The sequence below is a fragment of the Callospermophilus lateralis genome, chromosome 9 (genome assembly GCF_048772815.1).
Source record: "Callospermophilus lateralis isolate mCalLat2 chromosome 9, mCalLat2.hap1, whole genome shotgun sequence".
Classification (NCBI taxonomy): domain Eukaryota; kingdom Metazoa; phylum Chordata; class Mammalia; order Rodentia; family Sciuridae; genus Callospermophilus; species Callospermophilus lateralis.
In genome coordinates this window covers 33,511,448-33,529,979 of record NC_135313.1, presented here as the reverse complement: position 1 = coordinate 33,529,979, position 18,532 = coordinate 33,511,448, and the positions used below count along the sequence as shown (strand labels likewise).

At 35.8% G+C, this 18,532-nt stretch overlaps 1 protein-coding gene and 1 non-coding gene across 7 annotated transcripts in view; one reads left to right on the top strand and one right to left on the bottom strand.

The window, feature by feature from the left end:
* Positions 1 to 4,599: 4,599 nt before the first annotated feature.
* Trak2 (trafficking kinesin protein 2) overlaps positions 4,600 to 18,532 on the bottom strand; it is a 56,635-nt gene continuing 42,702 nt past the window's right edge. For all 6 annotated transcript variants that reach the window (XM_076866917.2, XM_076866922.2, XM_076866919.2 and 3 more), the window contains 9 exons: positions 18,347 to 18,477; positions 17,897 to 17,971; positions 16,685 to 16,822; positions 14,300 to 14,376; positions 13,673 to 13,876; positions 12,068 to 12,366; positions 10,301 to 10,567; positions 8,175 to 8,280; positions 4,600 to 5,980 (listed from right to left, as the gene is read on the bottom strand). In XM_076866917.2, coding sequence (XP_076723032.1) covers positions 5,302 to 5,980; positions 8,175 to 8,280; positions 10,301 to 10,567; positions 12,068 to 12,366; positions 13,673 to 13,876; positions 14,300 to 14,376; positions 16,685 to 16,822; positions 17,897 to 17,971; positions 18,347 to 18,477 — 1,976 coding nt within the window. In that variant the 3' untranslated portion in view covers positions 4,600 to 5,301. The remainder of the gene's footprint in view (positions 5,981 to 8,174; positions 8,281 to 10,300; positions 10,568 to 12,067; positions 12,367 to 13,672; positions 13,877 to 14,299; positions 14,377 to 16,684; positions 16,823 to 17,896; positions 17,972 to 18,346; positions 18,478 to 18,532) is intronic.
* On the top strand, positions 7,927 to 8,000 carry Trnaa-ugc (transfer RNA alanine (anticodon UGC)). Its single transcript has one exon. It is a non-coding gene; the product is annotated as a tRNA-Ala (tRNA).

Genomic DNA, 18,532 nt, shown 5'->3' with positions numbered 1-18,532 from the left:
CTTGGATTGACTCACACACAAGTTTTTCAGGGATACCACATATCTAAACCACAATACTTTCAAAACAAGATGACTACATCCAAATACTATGGATATTTGTGATTTATTCATCTGTTAAGGTCGGAGATAGACATTGCTTTAGAATGGAGAAGGGATTGGGGCAGCAGTAGTTAGGTAACAGAAAAGGTAACTTACAAAACCTCTTAGCATTAGCGCAAGATTCATATACGAGGGCATACTGTTTTCTAGATGTGCTGAACATCTTTTTTTTTGCTTCTTTTAATGCATTAATTTTAATTCCACAGGTACTTAGATATTGGAGTAATATTTGCAAAAACTGCATACGGTGGCTGGAGAATAATTTACAATATGAATCCTGATTCCTCATCTGTAAGTCCAGATGGGACATGAACCAAGCATAGTACCAAATCTTCATACCACTGGATAGGTCAAGAGATTATGGGCCAGGTGTGGTGGCATACACTTATAATCCCAGCAATTTGGGAGGCTGAGACAGGAGGATAAGGAGTTCAAAGCCAGCCTCAGCAACTGAGCGAGGCCCTAAGCAACTTAGACCTGTCTCTAACTAAAATATAAAAAAGGGATGGGGATGTGGCTCAGTGGTTAAGTGCCCTGGGTTCAATCCCCAGTAGCAAAAAAAAAAAAAAAAAAAAGATTATGTGATGGAGAAAATAGCCATATAAGAGGCTATATGAGATTGTTTGCATATGACGTGAAAATCTTGCTTTTTAATCACTTAGTGTTTTGCTGAGGAGGTAAGAAAGTTAACTTTTGTGAAATAATACTTTGATTTTTATATATTCAGGTAATATATTTTTCACTAACATCTAAAATCATTTTATGCATACTTATACTTTCTTAAAATAAAGAACAAAACCACTTTATGCTATTGTGGACAATGCATGCCAACCAGCTGTTGTACTTTGGCATCTTTTGTTCATGTGAAAGTTCTGTGGCACTCTGACCCTTAATTTTATAAGCTAATGAAAAAAAAAGACACACAAAATTTGATAGCAGCATAATTCCAACTTAATATACAGAAAAGAAAATGAGCAAAGAAAATGAGCAAAGTCCCAAATCTTCACCCCCATCAAAAGGTCTCTGCACTTAATCTACTGATATTCATTTATGAAAAAAAGACACATTATTAAAGATGCTAAGAGTGTTACTGAATTTCATATCAAAAGAAGAGTCTTTTTAAAAACATATTTTTTAGTTGTAGTTGGACACAATGCCTTTATTAATTTTTTTATGTGATGCTGAGGATTGAACCCAGTGCCTCGCACATGTTAGACAAGCGCTGTATCGCTGAGCCACAACCCCAGCCCCTCAAAAGAAGAGTCTTATATTGAATTTATTCCTCACAAAATTGTCCAAAATTCTATATGAATGAGTCTTTAAAAATACAGAATTTTTAAAATATATGTATATATATTTTTAGTTGTAGATGGACAAAATACCATATTTATTTATCTTTATGTGGTGCTGAGGCTCAAAACCAGTGCCTCATGCATGCTAGGCAAGTGCTCTACCACTGAGTCCCACCCCAGTCCCAAAAAATACAGAAATTGTGAAGGAGGTGAGAATATAGAAGGACCTTTTCTTTAGAGGCCAAGAGTATTTAAATTTAGTTTCTTGGAAACCATTTCTAACTGGTTAAGAATCTCAAGAGAAAATTGTGGAAAAGAATTATTTCACACTTCTGAATCTTCTCAAACTTAATATCTGCATATCAATGACTTCAGATTTTATTTTTATTTTTTTGGGCAGTGGTGGGGATTCAACCCAGGGCCTCAGGCACACTACGCAAGTGCTCTACACTGAACTGCATCCCCAGTCATTAACTACTATTACTTTGCTAAGGAAATATGGGATAGAGAGACAATACTTCTAAAAAAGTATGTGTGCCATACAATAAGATCTGTTTACTACTTGACTGTGTTACTGGTCTGTTTTGTGTGTTGGCTCAACAAGTAGATGTTGTTTTCCAACTAAAAACAACATAGAAGAGACAGTGCAGGCTCATCTGAGCAAGACCTGGGACAAAACACAGGGAGACAAAGGAAAATTTAAGAAGCTTCTCATGTTTATTATCTGATTTACATTTTACAAAGCAAAGGAAGGTGCACAAAGAGTTGTTTGACAAAGTCAGATCCCAGACATCACAATATGGTATTTCTCTGGCTGTCCCAAACAGAGGGTACTTGTGCCTACTCCCAGTAGTCTGTGCTCTGTGATGCAACAGCTCAGTTACAACACTGTGCTGTTGCTGTTGTACACATAGAGAACAGATCCCTGTGCAAGGGACAGCACACTAAATACTGACAGCCCTAGTTCCAGATGTCCAAAGATGTTAGAACCACCCACTACTAACTATGTACTAGAACGATCAGAAAAAAACGAACTTTGAATACTGTGCAAAATATACCTTTTATAAAAGAGAATAGGTTTCTGTTGTGCGTCTCTAATTTATTTCCTCTCTTGACAAAGTCTGACCATTTATGTCAAATCAAGAGCATACAGCACAAAAATGTTTTTAAAAAAATGACTTTTAACAATAATCATTAACTTCTCCCTAAAGATCCATGCCTTCAGCTATTTACTTAAGATTTGGGATCTTCCTAATTCAGGAGAACTTTTAATTCTGAGCTCAAGAAAGTTATCTCTCCTACTAGATAACAGGATACTCAGAAATACCTGAGGTATTAATCACTGAAAACATTGTTGGAGGGAAAAAGAAAGATTGGGATTTCCTAAACTAGCACGAAATTACAGATACAGCTAACACCAGAGGAAAAAACCACAAATAGAACCAAAGCATATAAGATAAACTGAGGAAGAACTTGCTGTGAGGCTCTAGTTTTTACTATACTTTGCAGATTCTCAGGCTGTACCAAAAATGATTTTAGTGGAAACTTCAAAAATAGCAAAACCCAGTTTTAAGATAGGATACATTTCTAGAGACAAGCATGCACCAGCATATAATTATAGTTTCCGATGACATCACTATCAATTGAATTTTCAAAAACCCAGGTCTGGTTTTCTTTAATCAGATGTTCCTATTTGATTGCTAATACACCCACTCTGCTTCCAGTGATCATTTAGGCATTGATTATAAAAAATTATGCTCAACGCAGAACACTACAAAATCTAGCTTAATTTAAAGGGATTTATATAATATGCATATAAATCTGGTAATTTAACATTCTTTATTACTTCCTAACCTTATGTTTTCCTACTTCCTGATGTTGCTTTGAAATTATAAATGTCCAGGCAACAGGAAGATTACTTTCTTAGGGAACAAATAAAAAGCTTTAAGAGTTGGCTAAAGTAAGCACCCCAGAGCTACTTTACAGAGTAGAAATTCAAATGCCATTTTTAAAAAAGTGAGTTGGAATATTTAAGAAATTCAACAATTCTGTTCTAATGCCTTACTTACTTGCCTGGAATCCTTTCTGATTGTGTGCGTGTATGCTTGCTGACATCAGCACGGCTGAGCGAAGGGGAAAGAATGGGAAGAGTTCTCTCTCTCTTCACCCTTTGTTTTTGAGGAATTTATTTAGAAAAGTTTTATTAAAAGATTCTAAAAATTATGAAAAACTCATACATTCTTACCACTGTGTATGCATGTTGGTTTTTTAATTCTTTGGAGCTTGTAGCTCTTTATACAGGGGAGGCACCTCAAAAGGAGAGAGGAAGGACCATCCCTGGCCTGGGAATAGGTGTACTAGTGGTACCACAGGAGACGGAGTCGAGATCTCTTTAGAAAATTGTCTTTCAGTTAATTCAGGACAAAGCAAAAAAGCAATTGCAAATTAAGCACCAGAAAGATCAAGTGATACATCTCCTGTTTTCATGAACAAAGTAATAAGTCTCCTCCCCCACCTTCTCCCTATCATATTTTTCATGTAATGATATTCCAGCCCCAGTCATACAAAGCCATGCCACCTGATGAGGGACAGACCCTGATCAGCAACACTCACAAAACAGAAAGACTTCTTCCCAATTCACAGGTTTTCATCACACTGCTGAATACTGAAACCTAATCTCATGGTCTCACTTTACTATTTCAGTTTGTCAAAAAAGAACCCCAGAGAAAAGAAGCTTAACTTTTCCATGATAAAGTTTGTCCTCTAATTCTATGGATATCAGTACGAGGCAGGTATGTTTTATTAGGAAAAAAACCCAACAACAACAACAACAAAATATACTCTCAAAGCAAGCACCTGGGTTTTACTTCAGTTTATAATAATTTAATGTGCCTGAGAATTTTTGTGCAAATACACATCATCTTTCATGAAAAATATGCATAGCGCACTTTGGAAAAAGTTGTGGTCAACTTTCCTTACAAAAAAATTTTTATGCATATAAATATACAACATAGCCTAATTCCTATTGATTGCACTTTTGGTTTAACCCCTTCTAGCCTCCAAGAAAATTCAAAAGACATGCACTTAATGTTTGTCTTTCCTGGCCACTGTATTATCCAACAAAAATATTCTAAAAACAAGTTTCCTTGGTTCCAACTTAACCCATATTTTCCTTCTTAAAGAAAATCCCTCCCAAACCCTACCCACATTTTTTTTTTGTTTGGATATTGTATAAAAATATAAATTTAGAAATGAGCTTTCAATAATCATTAATACGAAGGAATTTGGATGGCGTTTGAGCTCACAGTGGCTCAAAGGCCTGAAAACAGGAAAAAAGGAGTCTCAACTTATGATCTAACTAAAAAGATAAAATTCCTTGTTTTGCGAATGCTATGAGCACACCATTAGATGGATGCATGATTTAACCAGACATTAGCAGAGTAACATTTGAGCATCTCGCTACCATCCGAGTAACAGACTGAAATCACCACACCAACCTTTTGGAAGAGCTTTCTCTGAGTGACCGTCAAAGTGGTTCTTTTTCTCTTCCCATCCTGCTATGCTCATCAGAAGTAAAGGTATCAGCAAGTTCAGTTTTCTGGTGTGTTCTAATACTACTGAATTTCTATTCATTCTTTATTTTCAAGACAAGAAAACTCAACTGAAAGATTGTTAAACCTTTCTTTTCTTTCTCCAAACACTCATGGCTCATTCGTTTCTACTTTCAATTTACCAGACTTCATCCACAGGGACCTCAGCCCAATCTCGTTTCCACACCTCCACTGCCCTCTCCACATTCACAACCCTTCTGCAACATTCCTTTTCTCTCAAGTCAGACTAGATTGCTTGTATCAGTGCATATCAATCCTTCATGTGCTAATCTGTACAAGGGTTCAGTTAATGATGAGTTTCAGTTCTCCTTCAGGATACTCATTTTGGGTGAGGATGTGCAAACAGGGACACCAAAGCTACCCATCATGACTGGAAGACTCTGATTCCTTCTCAGTCCACCCATTAAGCTGCTACCGGAATTTAAATAAACAGCAGTGTCTGGTTTTTGTAGGCTGATTTCTGCCTCTTGGCTTTTTCCATTCTCCTGGCTGTCAGGGGTCTTGACAACTCTGGCTATCCCTAGTCGCTTCAGCCTATCCACTAGGTTCATCTTCAACTGGCCAACATCAGGAGGGTTCCGGGAAGGTCTCAAGCCATACATTTCCTGGAGGAATGTTTCAGCTGGACGGGAGGCCAAAAAATTTTCAGAGAGATGCACTCGGGTCTCAAAGGGCAAGGGAGAGGGGCATGGTGAATGAGATGGGGAATTTGGAGGTGTGGAAGGGATAGCAAGGGCTTTTGGAAGAGGCGTGAGAAGGGGGTTCTCTGAAATTGGGCTGTGGTACACTTTAGCAGAGATGCCACGCTCCTGTAGAAGTTTGGCCAAGCTCATGGTGCTACTGAAGGTTACAGTAGAATCTCGGCGGTTTGTGATGGATTCACCAATGCTGAGTCTATAGGACACGGCAGGAGAATTCATAGCTGTGTTCGATGAACTATTCCCACTACTTCCACAGGATAGCGAAGGGAATCCAGAGCTCAAAGAAAGAAGCAGGAAGAGAGTATTTAAGAATAAAACAGCAATCCCAAACTGGTGTTTAATTTTTTTTTTTTGTACTGGTGATTGAACCCAAGGGCATTCTACTACTGAGCTACATCCCATCTTTTTATTTTTTAGTTTGAGACAGGGTATCACTAAGTTGCAAAGGCTGGCCTTGAACTTATGATACTCCTGCCTCAGTCTCCCCAAGGAGCTGGGATTATAGGTATGTACCACTGTGACTAGCAAATTTTCAGTTTTATATCCCTGAGAAATAACAAACCTCTGACTATTCAATTCCCATTTTCCAAGAAATGTTAATTCCAAACAGTAGTAATACATGAATACTTGAGAAATAAATTTTTCAGTACATTAACTTAGAACATGTGTTTTTAGGAAGTTAGAAATAATTAAAAATTTGGCAACCATTAGACCCTTTCTTCTTATTTTATGCTTAGTTAAGAAGAAAAACTAAATAAGAAATCATGTACTTAAGGAAATGGTGACAGAATGGAGAGTTCTTTAGCCAATTTTCTCCTGAACAAATGTTATCAGTATTTAATAAACTTTCACTTTATTACAAAATGCTCAGTATATCACAATTTCAATATTTTTAAAGATTAGGAAAAAAATGCAAATTTCTATAGCACCAACTCATATAGAAGCTAGTCAAGCAAGTTTGACTCCTTCCTTGGTCAAATTAATCCAACTGAGAACCTCTGATCTGGTGCAGTCCATATTCTCTATGCCATCTCTACACTCAATAATCTTATCTTACTGTAGATTTGCCTGTCATTTCCCAAATTATATACTTCAATTAAAAGTCCCTTCAAGAACAAATTTTATAAAAATTATCTTGGTGATTGTAAGAACACTGTAGATTGGAATCATTATTGGATATCATTTAAATGCTTCCATAAACAATTGATTTATTTCTATCTTATAGATATTATAAATCATAATCTTATTTCCCTGCACACTGGAAGCTAGAAAGTAAGACTCAAATGCATGGATCACCTTATCTAGTAGATGAGACTTTATGGTACATTTTGTGCACTAGATTTCATTCCTGTACCCATTTTGTACCCTTGATTCCGTTTTACATTTTCTTTCTTTTTTGCTTCTAGTTAACAATATCCCTACAACAGTCAATGGGTCTCTGAAAGCTACCACAGACTCTTTTGGGAATTGGCAGGATGGAAACAACATCCAAGAGAAGCTTGTGCAGTAAATAATTTGGCTTTGCCCAGAGAGGTCTGGTCTTTGTCCTCACCTCTTTTGGGAAGCAGTCTATAGGAATGTCTTTGGTTAGAGTGGGAGCTAGTCACAGATCTTAAGATGGGCCTGGCCACACCAAATAGTCTTAGGGTGAAGTCTGGCCATGCCAGAATGACCAACAGTGTGATTTAGGCTTGAAGCCTTGGGTCATACAATATTAGTTGTACTGGAGGCTGAATTCAACCATGTGGGAAATCAACCAATTATGCTGACACAATGAAGCACCAGTAAAACTCTGGACACTGATGCTTGAGTCATACACTGTTACCCATTGATGCCAGGAGAGTAATGACAAGAGAATCTCCCTAATGACAAAGAGATTCTTCATGTGTAGAAACCCCACAGACTCTGCCCTATACATTTCTTTATTTAGATAATTTTAACCTATGTTCTTTCTTTGTAATAAAACAAGTAAAATAGCTTTCTGTGAGTTCTAACAAATTACTAAACTTGACAGAGTTGTGGACACCCCTTGAACTTTATAGGTAGTATCAGAAGTGAAGGTGGTATTGTGCAATGTGGCTAACTCTGGATATAGCCTTGGCTGGGTCATTTACTAGCTGTCTGCCCTTGGACCAGTCACTTCAACTTTCAATGTCCCAGTTTCTTCATTTTAAACAATATATACTCACTTATCCTGTCTACTTCAAAGAGTTAAAATGGAGCTGGGGATATAGCTCAGTTGGTAGAGTGCTTGCCTTGCATGCACAAGGCCCTGGGTTCAATCCCCAGTACCACAAAAAAAAAAAAAAAAAAAAAAAAAAAAGAGTTAAAATGATCAAATGAGAAAATAAAATGTGAAAATAGTCTAAAGACAAATTATACAGAACATTACTTAAAATTCTGGGAATTAAAATTAAGGTAATTTTATAAAGAAATTTATGTGAGGCGCCGGATTTCCCAGGCCCTCTTACCTAGGGGTAACCTGAGTGATATCAGAGGGATGTAATATCCTACAGGTGGTGAAGGTGAATGTCGAGTTCGTGCATGACAGACACTTTCCTGGGTTTGAGGTTGAAACTGAAATGAGATTTTCAGGGAGCCAAACACAAAATTGAAAGACTAGGTTAATATTATAAGAAGCTCATCATTATTTATTAATATTAAAGCATTTATCATCTGCCTTTTGTAGTAAAAATCCCCAAATATGGAAATAAAATAAAAAGATTGCATGCACAAGTATTAACTGGTTAGTATTTAGCTTAATCCTTCAAAACTTTAAAACTGTAAATAAAAAGGCATAAAAATAGTTTAGCAGGGGCTGGGGATGTGGCTCAAGCGGTAGCGCGCTCGCCTGGTGTGCGTGCGGCCCGGGTTCGATCCTCAGCACCACATACAAACAAAGATGTTGTGTCCGCCGAGAACTAAAAAATAAATATTAAAAAATTCTCTCTCTCTCTCTCTCTCTCCCACTCTCTCTTTAAAAAAAAAAATAGTTTAGCAATGAGAGAAAAATACATTCTGAAAAAATACATTAAAAAAAATCAACATCTAGTCATCTAAATAACTTCTGTGATTTTCAAAGTGTGGTCAAAGCTGCTTTTACAGTAATGTTTTGATAGGGAATTTTTCTTTTTGATGGATAAAATTGCTGGCTCTTTAGTACAAATCAAGGCAATGTCTCCAAACTATACTTGTATTTTTCATTCTCATGCACTCATAGTAACAGGAAAAAAAAAAAAAAAAAAGCCAGATTTAGCTAAGAATGCCCTTGATGAATTTAGTAAAAATTCTTTACTAAATCTTGATTCTTGGCCCATAAATCTTAATGCCATGCAATAAAATGAAGTATGCGTTAGTACTTCTGTTGCACATCAAGGTAATGATAATCTAGAAGAAAAAGCATTTGTGCAGATGAGTTGAAATTTTGCCAGGAAGCCACATTTTCACTTGAAAGAATAAGAGGTAAGTTATAGTTAGTCAGTCTTGGGTATCTGGCAGGCATTTTTCTCCAAAACGAATGAAATGAACCTACTCCTTCAAAAGAAATAACAATAATATTTTCTGCCATTGACAAAATTGTAGGTTTCAAATAAAAATCAGAGTTTTGGAAAACTCGTATCTATCACTAGAGAGCTTGAAAGTTTCCTAAAATTTAAGAATTTTCTTTTGGGATAGGTGGTGATATTAATACAATTTCAATATAAAATAATGAAATGTGTCAACCATTAGAAGATCTGCATAACTCACTAAACCAGTATTTTATTAATGACCAATACATGTTTCAAAACTGTGCCTGAGTAAATTAAGTTAAAAATATAGGACCAATACGTTTTATGTAACAAAGTATGAAAATTCATTGATAGAATTTCAGAATCTACATTGCTATAAATGTTCAAGAAACTACCATGGACCAAGTTTTGGTTATAATATTGAAGAATATCAATAAACACCTGAAAAGACTATCAAAATACTCTTTCCTTTTTCAACTTCTACATGTTTATGTGAGGCTGCAATTTTTTTTGTATTGCTCAATCAAAACAACATACTGTGAAAGACTGAATGTAGATACTGATAATGAGAATTCCGCTACCTTCTGTTAAGTCAGAAACTAAAGACTTGTAAAACTGTTAAAAAAAAAAAAATTTCATTACTTCTTAAAAAAAAAGACTTTTTTTAAAAAAAATAAAGCATAGTATTTGTGTAACAGTGATTTAATATTTTTAAAAAATATTAAAAATATTAAAAAAATCTCTTACTTCTGCCAGTTGTTTTCTAACAGTAAATATCAATTGATGTAACACAACCCTCATAGAAACAATGTCTTGAATTCTCAAAATTTTTAACAGATACTGAGACCAAAAGGTATGCAAACCTTTTTGCAAACTGACTGAATTGATCTATCTCTGCCCAATCCATGAAGGCATGGCTGAGATAAAGTAGAGAGAATTAGAATGTCACTAATGCCACAGATATGCATTATCTTAAATCCAATACTGAATACATTCCAGTGAGATTTGAGCAGAGGAAGTCAGTTGATCAGTCAGAATGCAAAAAGCTACTGGTTACTAGGCCATGTTCAACCAACCACTCTTCTTACCTGCAAGTGGTCCAACTGTTGAAGAAATGGGTGGTAGGAAGATCCCTGTTACTGGTTTGGATACTGTAGGTTTCTGCTCCATGTGAAGAGGCTGCTGAACCTGAAAAGTGATGCCCTCCTCTTCATCCTCCTCTAAATCTGAGATGTGATAGACGGCACCTTTGGGCAACTGGGTAAAGCCTTTAGTAATGACACCTGGTCGTGGATCAAGAATAGTTCCCAAGTTTGGTTGAGCAAGCTGCTGCCAGTGATGTAGAGTTTGTGATCCTGAATGTACAAGCCAAGGGAAAAGAGAGGCATCTTAAATCTTGAACAGAAGTTAAAATTATGTGTGCAATAGTAATAATGATAGTAATAGAACTACTTATTGATCTTAATATTTTGTTAATAAGCTTGGCAAATTAAAATTCTCTGTGAAAGACTGATAAGACATTGGGGGTGTAATAACCGATTTCAAAAGTCAACTTTAAAAAGGACAATTAGCGGGGTATGGTGGCACACTCCTGTAATCCCTACGGCTCGGGAGGCTGAGGTAGGATCGAAAGTTCAAAGCCAGTCTCGGCAAAAGTAAGGCACTAAGCAACTCAGTGAGACCCTGGCTCTAAATAAAATACAAAATAGGTCTGGGAGAGTGGCTCAGTGGTTGGGTGCCCCTGAGTTCAATCCCCGGTATCCCCTCCAAAATAATAAATAAATACATTTTATAAAAGGATATTTAAAGAAGGGGAGGGGAAAAAATCCAAGAAGACATTCTTAATGGGAATCAGGATGCTGAAGTAGTGAGGAAAAGGATGGGATGTACCTGAGAGGTGGGCTGTGTTTTCCCTGGTGATAAAAATCAATACTCCCCTGGCCTGGAACAGGGCTTATTAACTTGGAAGCCAAAAGCCAGGTTCCTAGGTTGGGAGATAAGTTGAATTTTCAGTAATTTCTTTATGTACTTCCCCATCTTGCTCATGATTCTTTCTCCTCTGGGTTCCCAGGAAGAAAAGGAAAATGAAAATGATAAAAAGGATACATTCCCTTGGTTCTAGTGTATGGGTCCCTGGTGAACACTCATCCCAAGCACCTGCACCAGATGCAGCATCTAATTATGTCACTACAGTCATTTCATCCTAAGAATGACAACTCTGACAAATGCCTACATCAAACTAAGTTGTGGAACCTTTGAGTTGAGGGATCCTTATAGGTTAACTACCCCAAATTTTGTTTAATGCATAATTCTTTTATAATAATGGTTATGATAATGGCAGAATCTCATTTGAGAACTGTCAATATCCCATAAAACAAAGAAATTTATTTTGAATTCAAGTACTACCTTAGAATAAAAACTGAACTGAAACAGAAATTTAAAAAAAAAATGTAGGCATACAAACCCCAAAGTAATTATTGTTCCTGGATGTAGAGTTCTTTTTCGAATAGGAAGATGGACATGAGGCATCATCTCCAGTTCATTTTCGTTTTTCATACCATGGAAACTGCTATTAATGACAGTCCTTAGCAAAGGACAGGAAAAGATTTCTCCTCCTCCCCCCTCATATTTATATTAAAAATATCAGAAAAGAACTGATGGATGATGACTTAGAGAACGCTGTTCTCATTTACTAATTTTCCACAAAACACGTAATGCCCTATCAGCCAAACAGTGAGATTTGAAAATATATCTTCCACACACAGTGCTCTTATAGTTACAAAAGAATCTCAAGTCCAGGGAAAGGAATGTCCAAATGCTGCCTAGTTTGGACAGAGCCCTTACTGACTTATTACCTTCAAGGGGCTTGACGATTTGTAATTTTTCTGGCATAAAGCCTCGAAGGCAACTGGCACTGCTGAGGTCTGTGATCTCTGACTGGTCGGTGCAAACAGATGCAAGGCTCTCTGTGGGGGTGTCATAACCACTAACCCCCTCTTTTTGGTCAGCCAGAACCCGGATCTTCCGTTCCCACTCTTCAGCAAAGAACTGCTTCTCACTTAAGTAGTTCTGTCGTCGCAGGCTGAGGCGATGCAGTGCTGTAGCCAAATCACTGTCTTCTGAAGGTTCTGGCTGGCTCACCGACTGAGAGCTCCTGCAGGAAAATCAAATTCACTGATCAGATCATAAAGTCATGACCTCTCCTTCCTATATGGGTGAACATTTAAGAGACTAATTTTAAAAGTGAGGTATTCTCATAGAATATCTGGAGTACAATAACAACATTCAAATCCAAATTCCAAATCCAAATCACCAGCAATACTTACTAAATGTCATTTTTACAGATATTTCAAATTACTTTAGAGAAGGCAAAACATATTTTATTGTTATGTTGTGTTTGTCAATTTTTCTATTTGATTTATGAAGCTATAGATATGTCCATCTATATATTCAGATCAGGTAGTCAGAAAAGTAAATATCACATTTTACTGAATATCCATTGGTTATAAGAGGTATCATTATTTTAAGTAATATGATAAAAGAGAACATGCTATCCATTAAATGACATGTCATTAGTTGAAAAACAACAGTTTAAAAATATGAAATTATGAAAAAATTTCCTTTGGGCTGTGAATGTTGCAAAATATTTAAAAGATAATAAGATTTGTATAATACTGAATTTTCATAGTTCTCTGGTGCACATTTTTTAAACTTTTCAACATTGGAAAATTAGAAATTATTTTACAAATGACATCAAAGGAAAGATTATACTTGCTTAGTAACTGTGTGAATTCACATAGATCTGTTTCAGAGCTTCTCCTAAAACAACTATATAACAAGGGACACACCATGCTCATGACAGACCAAGCAACACAAATGAAACCTTGTGTGATGGATTTCTGCATTAGGTAAGATTTTCCCAAAGTGCCATATACTCATGTTTCAAAGGTTTCCAGTTGACTTTTTCTAATAAAGCTGCTTAGCTTCTAATTATATGTAATTTAAAGAACTGAATTAATGAAAAGAAGGAAAATAATTTGAGTTTAAACAAGTAAGAAATCAGAAGCAACCTGGAGCTTCACAATATGTACTTAAATTCATTCTTTATCCAAAGTACCAAAGTGTTTGAGATTATAAACATGGGATAGGAGAAAATGTCATCTGATGCATTTAAAACACTGACCAAATTGATTCGAACAAATCGACTTTGAACATGAAGATTTAGACTTATAAGAAGTGAAAAATTTTGAAGTTAAATGCAAACTTTATTTTGAACACACCTTTTCACTCAAAAACATTGATGAAATTGATAATAAATGTAGGACATCGAAACTGAATGAGAATGGAGAGTTATAGAACCTTTATGGAATAGTATAGAGGAGTGCTGGAATACTCAGTATATGTATCTGGTATGCCAATGCCACAGAAATGCAGAATCACTGCTGTCATCTGTTTCTTACCCTGGAGCCTCCTCTGAGTTGCTCCCTGGGTTTGGGAGTGTTTTGTCCTCTGTTTGCTGTACACCAGACTCAAAAGGTTTTGCTGTCATGATGACACTTGAACGGTTTGAGCCTGGGATGGGTAGCAGAGCTGGAAATGGGACAGAGCGGCCCCGTGTGTCATTTGCAACCTTGACAGTATCAAACACCCGTTTCTGTTGGGCTCTGTCAAAAAAGGAAGCATTCGTTACTCTCTCTGCCATCCACCAGGGTGCTTTAGCAGAGTCTTGAATGTACAGTTCATTAGAAATAAAGCCACACTGAACAGTTTCTAAAGTTTAGAGACTTTAGTTCTTAGTAGAACTCTCAGTTTAATTCTTTGTTTAGTTTTTAGTAGAAAATAAACTTTAAGAACAAGAAAATTCTCTTAAGTCAGTATAATGAAGGAAAAAAAAAAGAATAGTAAGAAGATTTACTATTGAATTTCATAATAGTTACCACTTTGGATTGTGGCTTCTTTTTTCCCCTTTAGTGCTGGTGGCTGAACCCAGGGCCTTGCACATACTAGGCTGAGCAACATCCCCAGACCCGTGGCTTCTGTTTAATGTCCATTCCAGTGGTTGAGATCACCTTGTGATCTGTACTTACTTTTGTTTAAAGAGAGATTCCTCATCCAAACTCAACTTTTTACGCATGGTCCCCTCAATCTCAGCTGCCAAAGATTCCTAAAAAAAAGAGTATGTGCTCCCTAAAGTGAACATGGCCCTTAAATTAATCAACAGATTTTCAAGCAGCCTATATTTTTGGTGTTATAATAAAAGAAAACACAAGAAAATAGTCACAAGCTAAAACTCAGGGTGAATAAAAAGAGACACTGTGGAAATAAAACATTTGAACAAGAACCAACTATCTTTTCATGAAATATTTTTATAAGAAAGCAATGGGAATTATGAAAAACAGAAAATATTACACGAGCAAATAAACAAAAACAAAAAGGTCTGAAAGACCATAAGCCAAGAACTGTGATTCTCTGCAACAATTACTTCTTGTTTTCTGTAATTTCTAACTTATCCATATCATACATGTATAAATTTTTGTAACATTAGAAAAATCATTAAGAAATTAAATAAGTTATTTCTTCCCCTGGTCAGAGATAAGGTTTCAAGTAGCATGGTTGACATGCTCAGTAATTTGAGCTGAGAATAACTGGAACTAAAGCCAATCATGTGAAATCGAGATTTTTATTATATATACATATGTAAATATAAATATGAGTGGAAAAATAGACCTATGTATTGTCTAGGTATATATATGAAATAGAAAATATTTCCTAGCTTTATCTGCTGAGAGGGCCTAGAAGCAAAAATACTCTAATGGTAATGGGTATACCCAGCACCCAGTCTTGCATTCAGAATACCATTCCTCTGTAAAAATGTCATCAGAGCTCCTTGGAGAAAGGGCCAATTCCAGGTCTGGGACAAAAAGTAAATATAAGCTTGAAGGAAATCCCACTGGCCATCTCTGGGACAATTTAAATATCAAAATACATAATAATAATATTTTATAATCCATTGAATAAAATAGGAATTCATATTGATATAAAACTCAAGGAGCAAATGAATAAATAAATAGGGTAGAAAAGCTCTTACAAAAGAATGTCATTAAAAAATGTAGAAAAATGGAATTAGAAAATCACCATTTGGCAATCCCAATAGTAACAACCAAACCAGATGAGAACAATCAATGGAGCTAACACCATGGATGGAAAGTCTGAGGAGAAACAGGACATTTAATTTCAAAGTCTCTCTGCACAAAATACTAATATCATGAATAAAGTAATATATAGACATTGTGTAGCCTCCTGTTATGATGCACTGAGAATAATATGGCATTAAATTGAGGACATTCTATAAAGGTTATGAAATAAAAAAACAAAAGAATCTCCCTTGGTTTAAATTACTAAATGCTATGCATCTTTTAAAGGACATTATTGGGAGAACTAGGAAAATATCTATGGGCTCTGTGGATTAGACAACAGTATTATATCAAGTCAACTTCCTTATGCTGATGGTCATAGTGTGATTATGTAGGCAAGTCCTCCAGAGTGTCCTTGCTTTTAGCAGACACATACTTACATACTAAGGGGTAATATGTTGTATCTGCAACTTATTAAATGGTCCAGAATAAAAAAAGGACAGACATGTAATTAGTAAATACAGTAGTATGTTAATAGTTGAAGAATATATGAGAGTTCTCTTTACTATATTTGGAATTTTAAATCCAAAATTATTTCAAAATTAAAAAACAAAACTTCTACCCTCATATCCTTAAGAAAATCTACCAAAATTTAGAGTTTTGGTTTTTTAAAAATTTCACAGGACTCCATGTAAGTGTTTAAGAACCAGATTGCTAAGGTAAATCTTTGAACCAACATCACAAATTCTGGCATAAACTCAGAAGCTTTTATTAATTTCTACCATTAAAAATATACTGTCTACTACATCATGTACAACCAGAAGAATGAGAAATTATACTCCATTATATATGATGTATCAAAATGCATTCTGTCATCTGTAACTAATTAAAACAAAACAAAACAAAAAAGATACTGTCTACTAATGAATTAAATAACTCCTGTTCTCATTGGGCTTACATTCTAAATGGAGTTAAACATAACAAGAAACTTCAAGAGGTACTGAAAGAGGTTTTAGATGCTTAAAGTACTGTTTAAATAATTAGTAGATGATGGGCCTCAGGTGAGATGAAACATGTTTAAGTAACTCTTAGTACACAGATTAAAATGTAATTTCCTTACAGTTCATCTTACTTATTACAATACTCTAGAAGATCATCTGTTAGAATTAGTAAGAGTGTTAAGATAGGGATATATCAAATTGAAGCCTAAATCTATAACTAGATCTCAGAAACAAGAACAAACCATGTTATCTCATCTCAAGGCAACTTATGCCATCATAAATCCTCTCACTCTTAGGACAATCTAATCTTTTCCTCAAATTCATGTTTGTTTCTTACCCCAGTAAAAGCTCCATAAGATTGGGAGAAGTACAGATGAGCAGCAGGGCCAGACCTGCTACGAAGTTCCTTTATTTCTTCTTGGGATTCATGTAACATTCCCAAACACTCCATATTCCTGTCTTGTAACTCATGTAGCTGAAAGAAAGGACAGCAGTGTACTTCACTATCTTCTCAAAACAACAATGGGGAAAAAACCACAGAAATCCTGGGGATAAGTATTAATTTTATCCAGGGGGTTAAGCTAACTTTATCAAGCTTACAGAGGAGGTTTAAAAGATATGGTCAAGTCATATCTTTCCTTTAAACATCACTCTGAAGTCTTTAAGTGACAAGATCAAGAGTACAGAAAGTGTTGTACTTGATATCAGGCTGTTCAATCATCCGAAACAAGTAGTTTTTCCCTATTGTTTCAGAATCTTCTTTTACAGCTAGATACACAAGTCTGGTAAAAGAGTATATAATTTTCAGAACTGAAAAAATTTCTTCTAGTATGTGTACTGTTACTCATCAGAATCACCAGAGCCAGGGATGTTCATTAAAATGAACATCTAGCAGCGGGGCACGGTGGTACACACTAAGAATCCAGTGGCTCAGAAGGCAAAGCCATCCTCAGCAGTTTAGCAAGGCCCTAAGCAATTTAGTGAGACCCTGTCTTAAAAAAGGGCTGGGGATGTGTTTCAGTGGTTAAGCACCCTTGGGTTCAATCCCTAGTATCAAAAAATAAAAAGTACATTCTAGGCCCTTGCTCTAAATTAACTGAATTAGAAACTCTTGGGATGGTGCCTGGGCATTTCCATTGAAAACCTGCTCTCCCAGGTGATTCTTATGCATACTAAATTACCACTAAGTTATATCTAACATAAAATGTTTATGTAGACAGAAAGTAAAAGTTTTGCTCTTTCTCTTACTACTGAGAAATGATCTTATTTAAAAACTGCTGGACTATTTAAGGCAGACCAGTAAAAGGATCCTATATTACAAAGGTCAAGGTTTTCCCTACTAATCAAGAAGGATGTTGCCATTATTAGTTTTAGAGACAGAATTTTAGAAATGCTTTTCTTCACAGATCTTATAATTTCATCTTAATCTTTGGCTGTTTTTCAAACCTGGTAATTCCCCTTTAATAATTTAGTCTCACAGACGAAAAAAAAAAAAAAATACTCATCCCAGCCCTCCTGAATTACACGAGATCAAGGAAGATTTCACTACCTCCATTGTCAGTTGTCGCTGGGCATCTTTGGAAGCTTGTAGGTGAAGTCTTAGTTCTTCCTTTTCAATCACATGCTAACAATATATTAAAAGAGACACATGAGGCTTTCCCATATTAAAAATGGCTACTCCTTCCCTTTTAAAAACATCTTAAAAGTTTCTCTGTGGGACACGTATTCTTAAGTCCTTTAAAAGGCTTTTAAAAGCCAATTAAGAACAATAAAGTGAGCAAAATTTCTAAGGAAAATCTAACACCATTTAAGAGAAAAACAGTGACTCCAAACTATTTAAGATATTTTAGGAAATAAGGAAGATTAAAACAGTAATTAGACTAAGGCATTAAAAAGGGCTGGGGACCTGTATATTTTGCTCCATGTATCTAGTGCTGCTTAGCAAACAGTACCAGGTCAGCACTTAGCAAACATTAGCTGAATGAATGAATACACCTACTTCTTTAAGTTTGTGCTGCAGATCTACAATCTGAGACAAAAGTGAGGAGATCTCCTCTTGGTAACGAATCAGTTCATCACTCTTCCCTGACAATTCTTCAGTCATTTTGGACATCTGAGCATTTGTTTCTCCTAGGAAGCAAAATTAAAAGGTATAGCAAGGGTTGGCAAACTACTGCTTATAGGC